This window comes from Brienomyrus brachyistius, chromosome 9 (assembly GCF_023856365.1).
Source record: "Brienomyrus brachyistius isolate T26 chromosome 9, BBRACH_0.4, whole genome shotgun sequence".
Classification (NCBI taxonomy): Eukaryota; Metazoa; Chordata; class Actinopteri; order Osteoglossiformes; family Mormyridae; genus Brienomyrus; species Brienomyrus brachyistius.
The window spans coordinates 27,815,609-27,833,943 of NC_064541.1; the positions used below are offsets into that span (position 1 = coordinate 27,815,609).

The following is an 18,335-nucleotide window of genomic DNA, read 5'->3' on the forward strand; positions in this document are numbered from 1 at the left end:
TCACTATTTAGATGCTACATTATTAATACAGAATAGATCTACAGTAACAATGTACCTTTTCTCACATGTGCATATTTGTAGGTTGTTTACAAACGCGGCAGCTTCGTGATGCCACCCTTATAACTTGCTATTTGCTATTAGCAATCATCGCTCTCTGAAATTGTTTATTAAGAACGGTACACGTGACGTAGGTAGACGTGATGACGCCGCCATGCCTCTTCTCGATTCTGAACGTTGGCAGCGTGTGTAGGACGCGGATGTTACGTCACCACGGCAGCGGCTCTGGCGGTCTCCAAGGCGACGCCGCGTGCTGCAGTGACGCCAGCCCGGCTCGTGGCGAGTGGGCGTGACCCCCCTTCCGTCGTCCGTGTGGGCGGCCCCGTGCAGTAGAGAGAGAGAGCGAAACACGACACCCCGGGAAAGGAGGGGGGGGGAGGAGAGAGTAGCTACGGAGTGAGTGGAGGAAGAAGAAGAAAGTCGGTAAAAAGAGAAAGAGAGCCACACTCACTCTATCCATCGGTGAGTTTTCGATAAAGCAATGCTGAAGTACGCGGAATGCTAGAAAGAGAAGGAGTAAACAAGTGACCAAAACTGCTGAAACAACGAAGCGAGCGCCGGGAGGGCTTTCAATCCTCTGCTGTGTCCGGACTGCTGGCTCAACCCGCATTTCTCCGCACTCGAGTTGGACGAGTGACACTGCCCCCGGGGCCACTTCGTCCCTGCGATCTGGGGAAACTACACAGCCACGATACAAACTCCGAAGAGGAGGAGGAGGAGGAGAGAGAGGAGGAGGAGGAGGGGGCCTGGAAGGAGAGGGAGAGAGCGGAGGAGGAGGGGGGCGCGCTGAATCAGTGAGTGAAACGGAGCAAGTTAAGCGCACCACCGACGGCAAGAAAAAGTTTGTAGTTTTGTGGTTTAGATTAACACTGGGAGGAAGATCGACGAGAAGGGATTGAGAGGGAGGCCAGCTTGGCTCCCGAAACTCGAGCCGCCTGATTGATCCATCTCGAAAGCCACTTTCATCATGAAACCCCCGGGAGAATCGGGTAAGTTGTGCAAACATTTTTTTTGTGCATGGACAGCTGAATAGGCGCCTAACTAGCTGGCTTGCGGCATAATACCTGCCGTATACTGACTACCTGGTTAACCCATGGGGCGATCATTAGCTCGCGAGGTACAAACAGTTAGGCGCAGCGTGTTATATTCCCCGATGACAGGCTTCTGGTACAGTAACCGACCCCAAATCATCAAATTACCCATGGTGATAATTAATGTCAAATCTGATTTTCCCCATGTTTATCCGTGCAGACTCGATGCATGCTCAACTATAGTGAACAGGACTGCAGTTTTGGGTAATGTGGCCGTTAGCTTGGTGAAAGTTGGAGACTAAGCGATCACACATAACCGCAGATTAATATGGCATGTACGGGCGAGATTGGTGGTGGACAAATCAAACTGGCCAGAAAGGGGGTCGATCGTGTTTGGTTTGGGTAGCCGGCGGACCGGGGAAAGTGTATGCACTGGCGGCATAAGGGAGACAGCACTGCGGCGATAGGCCCTGCTCCGGAGGGCTGCCCGGGCAGACCGCGGGCTGCTTCCTAACTCTCGACCGTGAAAAAGTTCATTGTCCCGCGTTCGTCGCCTCTCCGGCCGGCGGCGTGCGGCCGCGCCGCGCTCCGCTTGCACAGAGTTGCCCAGTCCCCGCAGCTAGGCGCATTTGGAGGCGACCTGTTGAACGTGGCGGATGAATGTGCGTCGTGTTGGTGTTGCTGCTACTGTTGTGTTTTTTTTGTGCTGAAGTTTGGCGGCGTGAGGGGCTGCGCGGCTGCTCCGGCGTCCCCCCCCCCCCAGCGGGTCTCTACGCTCGGCGCCCTGGCCTTAGCCGTTAGCTGTTAGCCGGCGCACACGGCGTACAAAATGGAAGCGTTTTCTCTTCTCAGGCGGAAACCACCTTTTTATTTAATAAAGAAAAGTTAATTACGCCTTTAAATTACCTCGGTCCGAATCTGGTGCGGCTTCTGCGAGCCGCTAGCAGTATAATAACTTTTTTTTGCGCCTTTCTTTCGTGCCTTAGCTAGCCGGTGCGTTTGTGCTGGCTAACAGGAATGTAACAGTAGTTTAGCTGTTACTTTCATACTTTTCTGTACTTCATTCTCCCCGCTTAGCTCTTCGCTAAGTCACACAATGTCGCTCCGCTAAACGGGACCGTTTCAATGTCCATGCCGAGATTGCCTTTCCATGTCGGATCGCTCTTTTAAAATCGCATAGTTTTGTTATTTTGTTTTTTTTCTGTTTTTTGTTTCATATCCCCCTCCCGCACCCCACCCCCTCCCAGCCCTCGCTCATATTCCACTCGTAGCTACTGGAAAAAGTTTCCGTGAAATATTAGTAACCGGAGTTAAGTCTTGACAGTTAGGGACTTTGTTTAGTTAGCTAGTTAGCCAGACGCCTTCATGTCTGGTTTCACCTGTTTTGGAAGTTTCTGTCGGGGGAATGGAGACATACACTAGTTAGTAACGTTAACATTAGTTTAAAACACGATTATTTTTTTCTGGTTGATTGAGTATTAATGTATTGTAATGTATTAATGCATTTTGCGCGGGCGTGGGGGGGCATCTTGGTTAACCATTCCACCCCCCCCCCCCGGATTGCATGCATCACACCGCCTCCATCAGCACAATAACTCCATCACACGGTCGCACCGACGGGAACAACACGAGTCATTCACGCAAACAACATTATCGGCATGGTAATGCATTCACCCGGACTGACACGATCAGGCTTCGGCACTGACAAGACCGTCACCCCTGCACCACAATGGAGTCCCATCGCCCTCATGGTCACGTTTAAAGCGGCGATCGTGATCTTTGTGTTTTTCAAACAGGGTTTTTTCACTCCCCCCTAGACACTGTTCAGTATGTGCGGACCTAAAGTGCCAAGGAGTACCGAGAACAATGAAATCAGCGCTTGAAATATTGGAGAGAGCGTCTGTCCAGATAAGGCTTGGTAGCGTGAAAACTCCTGGCTCCTGTTAAGCAGGTTAAAAGACCGTGTCGCTTAAGTAAAATTTTTTAACCCCAAAACGGAACAGATGCAAATATTTGGCTGAACACAGCGTGAACCTGACAGAGATTTGACTTCTCCGGGGGCCGCAACGGGCACCGGTCTTCTGTGACTGGGCTATGAAATAGGCGTGTACTTTTTATACGCTTGTTGATTTTTGCTGGTTTGTGTGACTTGTTTCCTGTTTCATGGTGTTGCATGATGTCGATTACCTGAAAAGCCAGACGCTGTCATCTGGTTTTCAGTCTAGTGGCAGAAATAGCTGCTTCAAACTGCCTCCACACTATTCCCCTTTTGGATCTGGGCTATATATATATATATACACACTTACATATGTACACACACACACAGTATAGGAACAATATTATATATATATATATATATATATATATGTACATATGTAAGTGTGGACTTTCTCAGTGGATTCATTACTGGATTCATTAATACTGGTTCACACCATTCTTTTTGACAGATAACGCCTGTTCAGCCAGGGGTGTGCATTATTCTGCTTATTTTCACTTGAAGTTTGCCTCTCAACAACATCATACCATACTGTGAGGTATAAGCATGTGTATTGAGGAGGTGGCCGTGCAGCAGGTGTATGAGACCATAGCGGTGAGGAGGCCAGATTTTCCGTCGCGTTGGCCTTTCCCCATCTGCTGTAGGCTGCCCGTGCATGTGACTGCATGTGCCATGTACCTCCGGTGCCCCAGGGCAGCCCCGTTCTCAAGAAACTCTCTCAGACAACTTTGCAGCTTATCCTGTCAGTACCGGAGGAAGATCTTTAGGTAGAAGTCAGTATCTAGCTTCAGTTCCCTCGGATGCTGCCTTGATGGGAATACAGCGTGGATTGACTGCATCCTTGCAAACCCACCAGTGAAATGTCCTTGTTTTGAGGTGCTGTGTTTATTCTAAACTCCCAGCCATATTTTTTGACAATTTTTTTCCCCTGTATTAAGAATATTGATGTAGGAGTATTATGACACTTAAATTTTTTATTATATATGTAAACTAATCCAGGACATGAAATATATAACAATTTATAATCTGAGTATCCAACATGTGCTCAAGGCTGTAGTTGTCACGGTCAAACTGCCATGATCCACATTAATAATGGATATTTTTTTCCGCGTGATGGGTTTCAGGTATCTGGTATATTCTGCTTCCAATCAATGATGTTTTTTTAAGTAAATGTCACATTTATACTTCTTGGAACAATCGTGGTAGGTGTTCCACTGGCTGTCCTGTCTGTTGTGTGACCCCCGCAATCCCATGTGACCACACCCTGAGTGCCTTGACCTCCCCCCCACCCCATGGCAGGCCTCCCGAAACCCTTCAAAGTGAGGTCGCTGGTGAAATGGCCGGGGAAGGCTCTGTTACGTGCATGGGAATGGCTTCCGTGTGTCTCGGGCCAGGGGGAGCTGCGCTGCCCCGATTGTGGCTTTCCCACTGTGACTGTGGCCAGGTGTGCGACAGAAATCTGAAGAGTGGCAAATCTTTTGGCTTGTTGTGTGACCGTTAGAGCGTAGAAATACGCTTTTAAGAACACTTCTGTTACGTTCAGTGGTCGCTGCTTTAAAATCTTTGTTTTAAAACTATTTGGTAGGGCGTCATTGTCACAATACTGTACCTGCCTCGGTCATGTGGGTAGAGTTTAGTGCACCCAGCCCTTGTGGTTACATTAGAGTGGCCACTGTGGTTAGTAGCAGTCATGCAGTCTGTGTGTGTAAAGGCAGTCTATGAGTTTGAGCTGATAAGAGGGGCTTTGATTTGTGTTATCAGCGTGTTGGTGTGAGCATATGGGGGGTGGCCGGGGGCATAAGGCCACGGGGAGGGTGTTGCTGATGGGATCAGTGGCTGTCACAGGTCCCGCCCCCTCGATTGGCTATTATGGGATTGTGGTTGGTTGATAGCGGTGAGACTGTGCTGTTGATATGGCTGCCTCTGAGCTTTTGTCACTTGGATATTGTGTGAGCACATGCCGGATCATGGGATAGCCATGCTCTGGGGGTGCTGGCTGGGCATGAGTCCTGTGTGGATGCATGTGGGAGACCTTGTGCCCCCCTCGCCCCCCACCCTACTTTTCAGCATCGTGTGTGAGCTAAAATACTTCTCTGTTCTCTAGCATGCTTGGAGCTACAACTGGAAGGCTGGGATCTATGCTGCATGGTTTGGCTTTGGCTTAACGGTGTGTCAAAGCAAACACCTTCTCCCTGTTTCTGGGTTTTACCTGAAAATGGGGGCACGGTCCATTTTGCGAGGCGGCGGCCATGTTGGCCTTTTCTTCTGGTTCTTTACAGCGATCGCCGGCCTTCTATGGCTTCTGCGATTTTTAGCAAGGGAGAATTCTGTTTAGGGTCAGGTGGGGGTATGGTTGAGCCGACCGGAGGTGGTGGTTAGACTGGGGGGGGAACCAAAAGCTGGGCCCTTTTCCTCCATCAGCAAACAGTTTATCTCCAGAGGCACACAATCTTATCTACATGACTTAACAGCAGTGCATACTTCAACAAACTCATTTTTTTCCTCCTCCATAATTATTTTTATAGATGGGGCCGCCGTCTGCTGCATACTACCTCTCCCTGCTTTTATTTGCGAGCTCCTGAAACTCAACCTGTTGTTCGGGCATGAGCCCAGTGGAGGGTTCGCTGACCTCGCCGGCCGGTATGGGGGGGCGACTTCGGCCTGCTCAGCACTTCGGGCCGCCCGATTGCCGCTTGTCGTGCCAGGAGACTTTGGCACGAGGGTCGGCCCGTCGTAAGCCACTGCCTCTCGCTGGTTTTGGTACCAAGGCGCCGTTTTGTTATTTTGGTTTGTGCGGGCACCGCAACTCCGAATGAAGTCTCTGATGCCGTTTAACTAGCTGAACCTCTCTGTCATTAAGTTGGGAATGCGCGGACAGGGATCCTGCTCCTGATACAGGCGTCACCCTGCCGCGCTGATGATGTTTCTCTGTATTTAAAAATCGCAGGTGTGGCCGGCCATTAAACGGCCAGCGGCATGCCAGCCTCTAGCTGGAAATCCCGGATTTACGTACAGCCCTTTCCCAGCCCTAGCCCCGCAGCGATGCGTAAAGTAAGCGTTTATGCTATCCCGGGAAATTATCTGTCATATTAATTATTTACCAGTGAGCATGGATTGGAGCGTATTAACGGGAAACGATGGTGCTTGGCTCCAGCCCCGCAGAGTACGCGCACATGCTGGTGCCACATTGATTGAATGGCACTTCTCCTGCATCCTTTTATACCTGCATTGTGTGTGTACATGTATAACTACATACAGTGTGCATACATATGTAAACACAGGATGAACCTGACTAAATATCTGGGCTGGTACGATGGGGAAAATCCAAACCCAGGAGTGAACTGGACACCTGGAATGTGGCTGGTACAGGGGCAGGGGTGGCTCAGATGGCAGGTTCTTGCTGCGTTTAATGGACTGGTGGTCGCATGGGTGCTAAGTGACCTGCCCAGCACAGTGACGGACTTACCGGGCTGTGACCTCGGGGCTGCATCTGCCCTCTGGGCCGGACGTGTGCAAGACACCTCCGCAGTGCCTGCTATAGTCGAGTCCCTTTTAAAGCATATTAGGTTGAAAATGACATATTGGGTCTTTTGAGTTGGGTTGGGGGCTTTCCTGAGCCCTGGGCTGGTGTATGTGATACTCTGGACATTGTGTACTTTCTGGGAGCTCTGGGGAGAATGTCACCTCTCTGTTTGCCTCTAAGTGGGACTTTGCTCCCACCCCAGCCACGGGAGGTAAAAGTTCTGGGCTCCAAGCGCCGGCGCTGCTTGGTTGTGGCAGCCACCCCCCCCCCGGTTGTTTGCGGGAATGACCCCGCTCCCTGGAGCCGGCGGCGAATAAACAGCCAGAGGCAGGCAGCAGAGCCCGGGCACAGCGCAGCGCGAGCATCTGCTGTCGCAAGTCTTGAGGAGAAGGAGAGTAAAGACAGAGAGTCTGGAGGGAAAACCACAACAGAGGGAGAGGAGCAGCCCCCCCCCGAACTCCTGCGATCTCCTCCAGAGCAACTTGGCCATGGTGGTGTCGTTTGCCATGCCGCTTACCAGCTCCCCCCCCCCCCCCGCGCACATAACGGTTTTGCTGCTGTGCCAGCAGGAGGGCGGGCCTGGCCCACAGCCTCCCCGTTCCATCCCCGTCTAGTGTGTCTGCTGGTCCAGCTTCAGACGGTCCCTGCGAGTTTAAAGTTCCAAACAGCTCGCCGCTCCGCTCGTGAAACTATCGTCTCAAACTTTATATGTGCGTTTGGGCTGGAACAGAACTATCTTAAGCAGCAGCTTCAGTGCCATTTTTGAATCTTTCTCATGGAGAAGCACATGGCACGTTTCTAATGATCATCAGATAGTGCGCAGCAATAAAACCTGATTTCTGTTTATTTTTAGATACCTGGGCTTTTGAGCCAGTTCTCCCCAGTCTTAATTTCACACAGGCCTGTCTTTTTAGGGTTGTGTGGAAATGGCTCAATGGATCGAAGGTGCAACTATTTAAAATTTTTTTCTTACGTCCCCTTCCTTTCCATGCCATTCAAATTCACAAGAGCATTATCAGCATGACAAGAATCCAGCCCGGCGCTGCCAGAATCGGCAGCGTCGGATGGACGGATGGACGGACGTGGCGATGGGAAAAGCACAGTTCAGAAATGCAGTAGGTGAAATGGAGAGCGGCTCTTTGGTCCGCCTGTCCTCTCTGGGCACCGGGGAGCTGGGGCTCCGGTTTCCATGGCCGGGAATGCTGTGTGCGCCGTGGTCCACGTGATGCAGGCGGGGACGAAAGCCAGTGCGACGGACGCGCTCCTGTTTCTGGGAAAAGCTCACGGCTCCCCCCGTCCCACTGGACTCTTGTTCCCTCTTCCCCCTCATCCTTTGCTCCCCCCCCCCTTCCCCGTCCTGCAGCAGAAAGAAAATTTCTCTCATAGATGTTTCTTAAGGTGGACCGCACGGGTGGGGGGGCATGGGCACGGGGGAGGATTTGGTGAGACTCTGGCTGGATGAAGGGGCTGAACCGGGAGGTGAGGGGCTGCTTCTGAGGACGCTTCCCGGCCTGGGTTCGCACACACGCCCCCAGGGCTGGGCAGAGAAGACGGCCCGGCAGGTGCCCAGAAGTACAAAAAGAGCGGGCAGGCAGGGTGCCGGGGATACTGTCCTTTTTCTGTAGGTGCGCTAGGTGTAGGAGAGAGGTGTTAATTTCACTGGTGCGTCGTTAGAGTTCTGGGCTCCTCTCCGCTGTCACACGGTCTGTTCTGTGTCGTCAGCAGTGCATGGGCACAGCGATTTAGGTAGGGAACTTGGAAAAGTGAGCTTCTGTTTCTCAGCCTTGCTGTGTGTGTGTGTGTGTGTGTGTGTGCACTCACTCGTGCGGCCATTCCTAGCTCCAGGTGTCTCCTTGCTTTGTCTGAAGTGCGTCTTGCTGTTAGCATTTGACCTTGATTTCTCTATATCTGTCTCAGTGCCTCATTTAGTTTTAAATTTTTTTTTCTTGTCACTTTTGCCATGACTGCCAAGTCCACCCAGTGCCCTGGTGTAGAGACAGCGTCACGCTGGGGGCTGCTGGCTTGTCCACATGGTGGAAGTATGTAATGTAATATGTGGTTTCCAGTGTCCTGGCTGGGAGCAGGATTCGCTGTGTGTGTGTGTGTGTGTGTGTGTGTGTACGCGCAGGGACACCAGATCTGGTGGATCTTGGTTCTTCAAGGAGACCAAACAGTCCACAGAAGGTTGGGCTAGGGTACCTTCGGCCCGCCTGCTCCAGCCTCGACCAGATTCCATCCCTCAGGGTCCTCACAGGCACTGTAAGCAAATATGCTTCCTGTCTCCACGTGTAAAATGAAACGCTGACAAGTGTTTACGACGTGGAGTTTTGTTGCTACCGAATTGCCTTTTATTTGTCAATCCTTCATTTGAATGAAGACACAGGTGTGCAGAGGGCTGACTCTGAAACTTGATATTTCGTGTATGTGACCTTACTGAGTTGTTTATTTGCTTGTCCAATTCCTTACCCTCAATGGCCTGGTATTTAGTTTGGTTGGGGCCCGTTCCTCTCCCAGGTCACAGGCGGGTGACCTGGATGGGTCCTGCTCTCCTGTAATTAGGTGGGGCGATGGCCCCAGGCCCTGGCTAGTGGGCCGCACTGGGAGGTCCACACTCCCGGCGTGGCCAGTCCTGCTCAAACTCAATGGCTCTTTATGAAACTGGGAGTGCTGGAATATTTTCCGTCTATTTTTATCTGGGAATTTGCGGCTATAGAAGGGTGGGAGCAGTGAAGTCAGAAATCTAATATAATGCAAAGCGATTGGGGGGGGGGTACATCAGCATGCGTCTTCCAGGCCGCTAACCCCGTGTGTGTGTGTGTGTGTGTGTGTGTGTGTGTGTGTGTGTGTGTGTGTGTGTGTGTGTGTGTGGTCGTCTCATGGATTCACATTCTGCTTGGCGCCACCTTAAACTCTCTCTCTCTCTCTCTCTCTCTCTCTCTCTCTCTGTTTTTCCCCCCGCTCCCCTCCCCCCACACCACCCCTCCTTCTCCCCAAGTCAGGAATGCGAGATCACGTTTGAAAAGTCCCCCCCCCTCCACACCCTGCCCCTCCTTCACTCGCTCACTCACTCACTCCCTCGCTCTGTTTAGACCTGTCCTCTTAGCATGTCAGTGTTAATTTTGAACTTTGGGCCAATTTGTTGCAGACGGCTCCTCCGTGGTTCCAAGTTGGCGGGGGCAGGCTGGAGGCTGGGAGAGAGTGCGTGCTGGGGGGGGGCGGGGCTGGGCCGTGCTTGCGGCAGGCCCCACTCCATAAGGAACATGCATGTCGCCTGCAGTGTGGAGGGGGATACAAGCGCATCTGCTTGCAGGAGTCTTTAGTAGATCAATGACAACCCCCCCCCCCCCCCCCCCCCCCCCACTGTGTGCACAGAAAGGGCTGCCGGCACCCCCTGCAGTAGCCCCCACGTCACACCTTTCACCTTGATGTGACCCTCAGAGGGCTCCTCCCCCGTCCGTCATTTGCGTTGGGGAAATTGCTGAACTCACCTGGAGTTGTCTGCCTGACTGACGGAAATAACTTATGCGGACCAAGAAAACCATTCTTAGGGGGGACTGGCTATATAACCTTTCCTGGCCTATTTGGAAGTTAATAGTGTCCCAAAGTGAGAGAACTGGAAGATCTCTCAGTCACTCTTTGGGTAATTATGGCACTCTGGGAAAACCGCTGCAGCACCAATAGAACACTGTCTTTCTTAGAGAGCCGTGAGCCTGTCCCTCTGCCTTCTGTCACTGGCTCGCAGGCGCGGGCCTCTCCCGGAAGCTGGATTCCTAATATAGGGAAGAGGGAAGCCTCGTGGAGGCTGCTAGCCGGCTCTATAGCCATGCCCTTAGCCCGCAACAGCGGGTGTGTCTGATTAAGCAGGACGCATCTTATTCTCTGTCGGGGAGTGATGGTGCTGCGCTCACGACAGACAGACAGGCTGCTGCTGGCCGCCGGGGGAGCCGACCCTTGTGAAGCGTAGGGCCCCCGCGTGATGATGCTGCCGTCTGTGTTGCATGCTTTATGCTATGGTGGAGTGTGAAAGCCTTCTGGGAACTAGCCTTTTAAGCATCGATTAACCCCCCCCCCCCCACCACCACCTTTACCCCTCCTCCTCAGGCCACTGCGCTGCCTCTGTCCCTGAGCTGTGATACAATACCCTCAGTGGCATCTTACCTTCCATTACCCCTCTTCACCCCCCCCACCCCCCACTCTGAGAATTAAACACTACTTTAGCTCCCTATTAACCAGCAAGTTCAGGTGCTCTGTGTCAAGGCTGTACTGCTTCTGGGGCTGTGGAGTTTACTGGCCTCAGGGTCACGTGTTTGCTGCGTGCTTCCTGACCCCGGTGGTGCCAGAGGGCCAGTTGGGAGGCTCTGTTGTCCCCGTTTAGGGGAATCTCCCGGAAGGCGGCACACTGCCTCTTTACATCGGCGGGTAACTCGATTTGCAATCCACGCACCTTTCCCAGCAGTCTGCATAATGCATGGATGGTCGAAGAGGTATGTTTACCAAAGAGCCCCACGTTAAACTTTAATGCCATGTTTATCGTCTGTGTTGTCTCTCCTGGGGAGGACTGGTACTCCAGTCGTTTCAGGCTTTTGGTCTGTATGTGTGTGTTTTTTGTTTTTTTTTGCTTTGTTTTGGTTTTAGTCACTGAACTCATAAATCTGTTTGCTGTCTTCAAGCCCCCCGCCACCCCCCCTTCTTGAACACTGCCAAGAAGGTGTTGTATTGCCTACCCAATGCATTTCCCGTATAATTATTTGAAATGGGCCAGCTTTAACTTTTGACATGGTTTTAGGTGATTATGCAACAAACAAGTAGCCCCCCCACCACCTTGCCCAGATATGGATCACCCTGGCTTGGGGACCCAACACAACAAGGTTCATTGGTTTAGGATCGCAACTCGTAGCCAGAGAGGACGTGGATGGCAGAGGGCCGCACACCCCCAGGTGGCTCGGCACAGCAAGGGAGCCTCACCTCTGCTGCTCTCCTCACACCTGCCCCCCCCCCCCGGCTCACACACTGCGGTCATTGTGTCCCCCTCTCCCACACACGCGCACACACTCTGACTCAGACTCGTATACACAGACACACTCAGACATTAATACACCGACACACCCTCCACACGCTGGTGGTCACAGCTTGATTCATATGTATACAGAGACACACGCTTGCCTTCACATACTAATATACACACACGCTCAGAGTCGGTCTCTCAAACCCAGAGTCACAGGCTGACACACACTCCCTTTCTCCCTCAAACTCCCACGCACTCCCAGACTAACACACACACACAGGCGGGCAAACATACCGCAGCCCCAACATGTGGGATACATTTGAACAGCAGTTTTCCAGTAACAGGCCCCGTCCCCCTCTCTGGGCTGAAGCCTGCCCCCCATTCGTCTGTCTGTCTGTCTGTCTGTCTGTCCTGTGCACCGTGGTCTGACTGCCCTCAGTGGGGTGGGGGAGGGGGGCAGGTAAACTCAGCCACTGATGGAGGCCGTGAAATAAACATCCATTTCCCATGTCTCCCCCCATCTATATGTGTCAATTCCCAGCCGCCGCATTAGCAGTGCGCCGTTCATTATGCCAGCGGCTGACGAGCGTTAATCCCGGCTGGGCTGGCCGGGTCCCCGAGGGAGGCCCTGCTGCTGCTGCCCCACTGCCGACCGGTTTTCCCGCAAACTGTCTGGAGGGGGTTTCAGCACTGGGTCTTTGTGCCCCCAAAAAGCAGCCGACACCCTCTGCGTTTGTGGGCATTGCCCCCCGCCCCCCACCCACCCACCCCGTGCCTGTCTGCTGCCTGATTCAGCTCCTGTTCCCTTGTTTTCTCAGGCACACAGCTTGCTGCCCACAGGCTGCCTCCGCGCTGCCGCCGCAGATGTAATGAGCAGCAGAGGGGGGGCGGGGCGGGCGGCGTGGGAGGCGCGGCGCAGGGCGGCAGTGGCGGCTGTGCGGTCGGTGACTCAGTGGCAGAGACAGGGGTCCAATTGGCCCGGGAGCACAGGCTCTGTTAACGCCGCTTTGCGTGCCCCAGCGCTCCGTGCCCCGTTGGTCTCCGCAGGCACACCCCCGCCAAGCCCCTGCTTCTCCCACTGTCCCTTTATCATCTGGGTCCCTGGAACCGACCCCGAGCCCGGAGCTTTGACCTCGTGCCGGCTCGTGAGTCGGCCTGCGTCACAGGAAGGGCCGCTGTGCTGTTTTTCTCCCGCTGCGGGTGGCGCGCTGGTGTAGAAAGGAAGTCGGCGCTGACCCTCTGGCGCGGGAGTGTGCCGGCGGGGGGACACGGGGGGTGGCCAGCCGCTGCGCAGTGGGTCCCTCTAGATGGGGTTTCTGGGCTGTTTTCTTCCTGCTCTCCCAGGGCTGTCCTCACCTTCTGTTTGGGTGCCAGCATCCCAGCATCTAAATGCCCTTGTCCTGTATAGTGTGTGAAATTTGGCCTACGGTCAGTCCTGTTTCTGTCCTGTCCTGTTCTTGGCAGCATGGCGGCCTGCCTGACGCAGTGCTGCCTCCCACTCCTTGCAGTCAAGGCCTGGGTATTGTGCTTTCCTGGCCCCTCCATAACACACAGTATTCAGAGGATTGTCCACCTCGTAACAGAAGCGGGCCGTCCTAGAGACAGGCAGGAGGTGGTGTCTGCTGTGCCCCTCCAAACCCCCCCCCCCGTGGTGTCCCTCGGCCCAGGCAATGCGGTGGGTGAACTTTGGGGGTCTGCAGTGGTGCCGGCGTGGGTGGGGCTCCCCAAAGCGTGGTTACATCACCCGACTTGCGTAAGCGGCTGGTTTATTTGCTCCAGCTGGGGACTCTAATCTCTTCGGGCAGACAGACAGGGGGTGGTGGGGGGGGGGGGATAACTCGATCAGCATGTTGATGCGCAGGGTCCTGGTTGGCTGGCCTCTTTACCACCTAAGCGCCAGTCACCCACATGGGTGACCCCCTCCTGCGGGAATTTCGTTGGTATGGCCTCAAGCGGGTATGCATCGCTTCCACGGCGAGGTCAGCAAGGTGAGAGTGACACACGTCAGATGGCTGTGGTTTAATCAGCATTAGCGGACGCATTTAATGAGTTTGAGAGTCACACAGGGAGTCACACCTTGGTCCTATGGATGCTGACTAAAAAGGATCGTGCATAACAGGCTGTTTACAAAAGTAAATTCTGTGTGCAGGGCAGGATGGAGGGTGTGGGGGGCAGGACTGAGTTGTGGGGCCCGCAAGCGAAAACCCAACATGCCCCCCCCCCCCCCCACCAAGAATTGTAAGCAGATGTGGACGGACCTTTTTCCTCTAGCTAAATATAGACTGATGGAAGAATAGGAGGAAGCGAGGGAGGGAATAGGGGACTGACGAGGTCCGGGGGGAGGCCGAGAGAAGCATGGAACAAGTCTGACGGGGAGCGCTCGTATTTTTGGGCAGTGTAAGGCACGCGGGCGGCCAGCCGCTGCAGCTTGGGGATGCCACCATCAGCACCAGCATCTGCCGCTTCTCTAAAAGCGCCTGATGCCTGCATGGCACTAATCGCGGCGCTGATTTGCCCGCTGCTCAGACGGGACCACCGTGTGAATGTCGGGTGTGTGAGGGGGGTGTGGTGTGGGGCTGCCCGCCCCCATGCTGCAGGCCACTCCCCCGCCTCCGCCCTGTTGCTGGAAGTGCACATTTTCCATGGCAACCGGCCAAATATTTAGCCTCCTCGGCCGTTTACGCCACAGGAAGAGAGATGCGGCGGCTTCCTGTTGGCGCCTGTGTGGAAGTTTGCTCGACAGGTACGGAGGCGGGCGGGGGGGGAGCTGTGGTGACGTTCCCGTGTTTGGAGTCTCGTGTCTCCAGCGAGGCGCACCTGTGCCTCCTTCCCTCCAGCGTGGGGAGCCGGCTGCCAGTGGGAGCCGGAGGAGGGGCTCACGACTACCTGTTGCTGCCTCGCTCGCATGATCCCCCCCCCCCCCCCACTGTTACCTGCTCTATTTGAGGCCTTTTGCTCCTCTCTCCCCTGAGCTTGAAAAGACTCATTGTCATTTGTTTTATTTTTCTGTTCCCTCCGTTTCTCGGGTGTATTTTTAGTCCTGAAGTGTCTGGTTGCTAGGCGACAGTGTCCGAGAGAGGGAGAGAGGGAGAGGAGGAGAGAAAGCGAGGGATCGGGAGGAAAGTGTTTGCGTTGTGAAGGCTGAATGAGAGCCACGCACACGCACTGAGTCAGCGCTGACGCACACACAACCTGCGCGGCTGATGTTATTGTGCGTTCTGTTTTTTCCTGCTTCTTTTCGGGGTGGCGCATGTTTATGTCACCTCGCCGCTTCCATATGCGGCCGCCGCTGTCACGAGCGTCACTCTGGCCACTTGCACACACTTGTGTAACTGTCCCCAGCCACCCGGCGCACGGCGCCGGCCCTCCATGCCCAGATCCTCACGTGCGCCCGGCCAGTCCCACTCCCACGCTTTCACATTGGAGCCCCAACCTCCCTCCCGGGGGCTGCAAAGGACTCCTGCTTCCTTCCCCCTAAAATTTGCCGCTTCGTTAAGATGCCCGAGACTCTGGTGACTCCATCTGGCCGCATAATTAATGAAATGCTACAAAATCACAAAACGTCGGCCTTTTCTTTAAAAAGCAGCGTGTCCTCCAACAGCACCAAATCCACGTCAGCCGCGTTTTAGATGAGATACGATAACATCTTAACTAGTAGCAGTCATTAAATAATCAGTTTTGCCCGTTTCCTTGTCCCGTGCTAATCCGAGAGTGTGCCTGGCAGGAACATGAGTGCGATTGTGTTTTTGTTTACCAAACTCCCTTTAAAGCTGTCTGTTTGTGCTCTGATTCACCCTCAAGCTCCTGTCTGTGTGTGTTTGTGTGTGTCTGTCGGTGCATGCGTGTCTGTCTGTTACTGTTTCTTTCGGTCTCTCGTTCACCGGTGTCAGTCTCTCTCTCAGCTCTGGCTCCTCCTCCTCTGACCCCTCTGCCCCACCTGCGGGGGGCGTGTTTCCCCGCATGTCTTCGCTTGTGCGCAGCGCTCAGAGGAAGCAGAGCCGCTGTTGCGGTGGGGGACTTCCTGTCCCACTCTGGTGCCACATTCCAGGAAACGGCACCCCCCCCCCCCATTTGCCTTTTTTTGTTTTATTTTGTTCCTTTTGTTTTTGTTACTCAGCTGCTGCCACATCCTCCAATCATGTTTTGAGCCTGGCCTTTGTCTGGGGTGGGAGGCAGGGTCCAGGTTGCATTGATCCTGAGTTGTGAGTCAGATTCAGCCGAGTCACGTTGGTACTGGAGTTGGGGGGGGGGGGTGCCAGCAGCTAATGATTCCGGCTGAGGTAAATATACCCCAACGCTGGGAACTGGCAGGTCAGAGCAGCATACTGGAAGCTGTGTCCGGCCTGGAGGTGCCCTGCACCAGCCAACGGAGGAGTACTGTAAGAGTGAGGGGGGGCTCAATCACAGCCACAGAACACATCAACGTTCCAGCTAAGATGTGGATCAGAGGTGTCACATCCTGCATAATGCCCCCCCCATCATGGCAGATACAGTGCGTGATACAGTGTGACACCGCAGTGTGTTCTCATTTTCACTGCTACAGAGAAGCGTGTGTGTGGGTTATGTATGCATTACATCGTGGGGACCATTTTTTGGTCCCCATCAGGGGAAACGGAATTTTATAAAAATCTTGTCACTGCAATAAAAAAAAAACTAAAAATTGCAAAAGTCTTTGGTTACTTATGGTTAAGGTTAGGGCTGAGTAAGGGTGAAGGTCATCATTGTTGGGGTTACGGTTTTGCCCATAGAAATGTATGAATGGTCCCCACAAAGATATGAGTACGGGTTTATGTATGTTATGTGTGTGTGTGTGTGTGTGTGTGTGTGTGTGTGTGTGTGTGCGCGCGTGCGCCTGTGCGTTTGTATGTGACTGACTGTACACTTCTACACCAGCATGTTTTGGCTCCTCCCTGACAGACAGGTTCCTGGAAAAGGGTTACAGGTACAGTATGTAAGTGGGGGGGGGGGCTGCTCACCCACCATCAATGCCTCTTCCACCTCCGGCTGCCTCTACTGTGGCTTTTATTTCTCTCTCGCATATCCTCCTTCCCCCCAAATTCTCACAGTACCTCTCCACTTCTCTCCACTTCTCTCCACTTCTCTCCTTCTCTCCACTTCTCTCCACTTCTCTCCGCTCCTCTCACTCCTCTTGATGGTGAACAATAACCCCAGTGTGCGTGCCTCTATTTTTGGCCTTTGAAGGCCACTGGTGAACTCGCTCTCTCACTCTCACACCAGCTTTGTTTTGCTGATGCACCCCCTGCCCCCCCAGCCCTGATTGTGCACTAGTGCGACATTACATCTTGGGGACCAAACAATCCTCTCTTCCTCCTATTATAGGTATAATTTTAGCCTGGCTTGACGTCACCCTGAGCCTTGCCTCCCCCCAGTACGTTGGCCTCTTGCCGGGAGTGTCCCCCCCCCCGGGGTCTGGTGCTCCCGGCCCCTCCTGGGACAGTCCGAGATGCCCCTCCTCGCTGCATTTCTCTCGTTCTCACTTTGGCGTTGAAGAAACCTGGTTCTCTAAGATCTAACCCCAGCAGGCAAAGTGTGTCCAGCCCCGACCCCTGCCGACCCCCCAGGCCTGTTCCATGTCCGTCAGTTGTTGAGCTCGCGTGGTTTATTTTCAGTTCTCTCTTCAGTGTCGTGGGTCTGTCTGACCTGTGGCTCTGGGCGGCTCTCAGTGAGCCTCCGGCTCCTGGCTCGTGTTTAGCGGGCACCCCTCTGGTCCTCGCCGCTGCGGGGGCTTGCTCCCGCTTCCACGTCCTTGCAGGTATTCAGGAAGAGCACAGGACTATAGATGGGGGGGGGGCGGCTGAGCTGTTGTGGGGGAGAGGGGGATGACTCCGTCATGAGCACGCGGTGATCTATCTGCCATTATCGATGTCCAGGCCGCGTGGAGCCAGCCAGTGCTGGGAAGCCCTGAGCCTAGTGGACCTCCCCAAGAGTGCGGCTGTGTCGCTCCAGTGGAGGGCAGCTCAGGACTAGACTTTTGATTTAACCCCCCCCCAGGCTCCCTGTGTCCTTGCCCACATACCCACTGTGTTGAGACCATCTGTGGGGTGAAGTCCAGATATTTATCGTTCTTTTGATTCTTGGGGGGGGTGTTTAAATGGCGGCTGGGGCCTGACCAGAGACGAAGGGAGGGAGAGAAGGAAGGAGAGGCGATCCGACCTGGATGACAGCAGACTACCAGACGAGCTATGATCTCATCCCCCTTTCTGCCCCTCCGCCCCCACGCTCCCATTGTCTGCCTCCTCCCTCCCTTCCCACTCCAGTTTCCCACTCTTTTCTCTCTGTGTCCCAGGGCTCATCCCGCCTCTTAGCCCCCCCCCACCCACCCCCCCACTCTGTCCCAGAGCAGAGATTACGCCCTAGTCAGCGTGCTGCATTATTGATGCAGTGTCTCAATGTCCGTGTGTCTCACTGTCTCTGCACTTTAATGGGTATCTGGTGTCGACACTGGGGGTGGGTCTGGGAGACAGAGGGAGGGCCAGGGATTCGGGTCATGGAGGTTAAGTGGGGTGGGGGGGGTGTTTATGTGCCAGCATTGAAATGCTTGGGCTTGTGTTTTGCACATACTCTCACATACTCTCACATACTCTCACATGCCCACACCGGCGTTTGCTGATGGGCTGGGCGGCCATGTGATTCGTGAGCCCTGCATGCGTGGTGTGGGACGTGTGCACATGCGCGCTTACACACACACACACTCACACACAC

General features: G+C 54.0%; 1 protein-coding gene across 1 annotated transcript in view; it reads left to right on the top strand.

Moving 5' to 3' along the window:
- Positions 1-406: 406 nt before the first annotated feature.
- Positions 407-18,335, top strand: part of LOC125749008 (ETS domain-containing transcription factor ERF-like) — a 29,221-nt gene continuing 11,292 nt past the window's right edge. Inside the window, exon 1 of the mRNA XM_049025821.1 lies at positions 407-1,046. Coding sequence (XP_048881778.1) covers positions 1,025-1,046 — 22 coding nt within the window. The 5' untranslated portion in view covers positions 407-1,024. The remainder of the gene's footprint in view (positions 1,047-18,335) is intronic.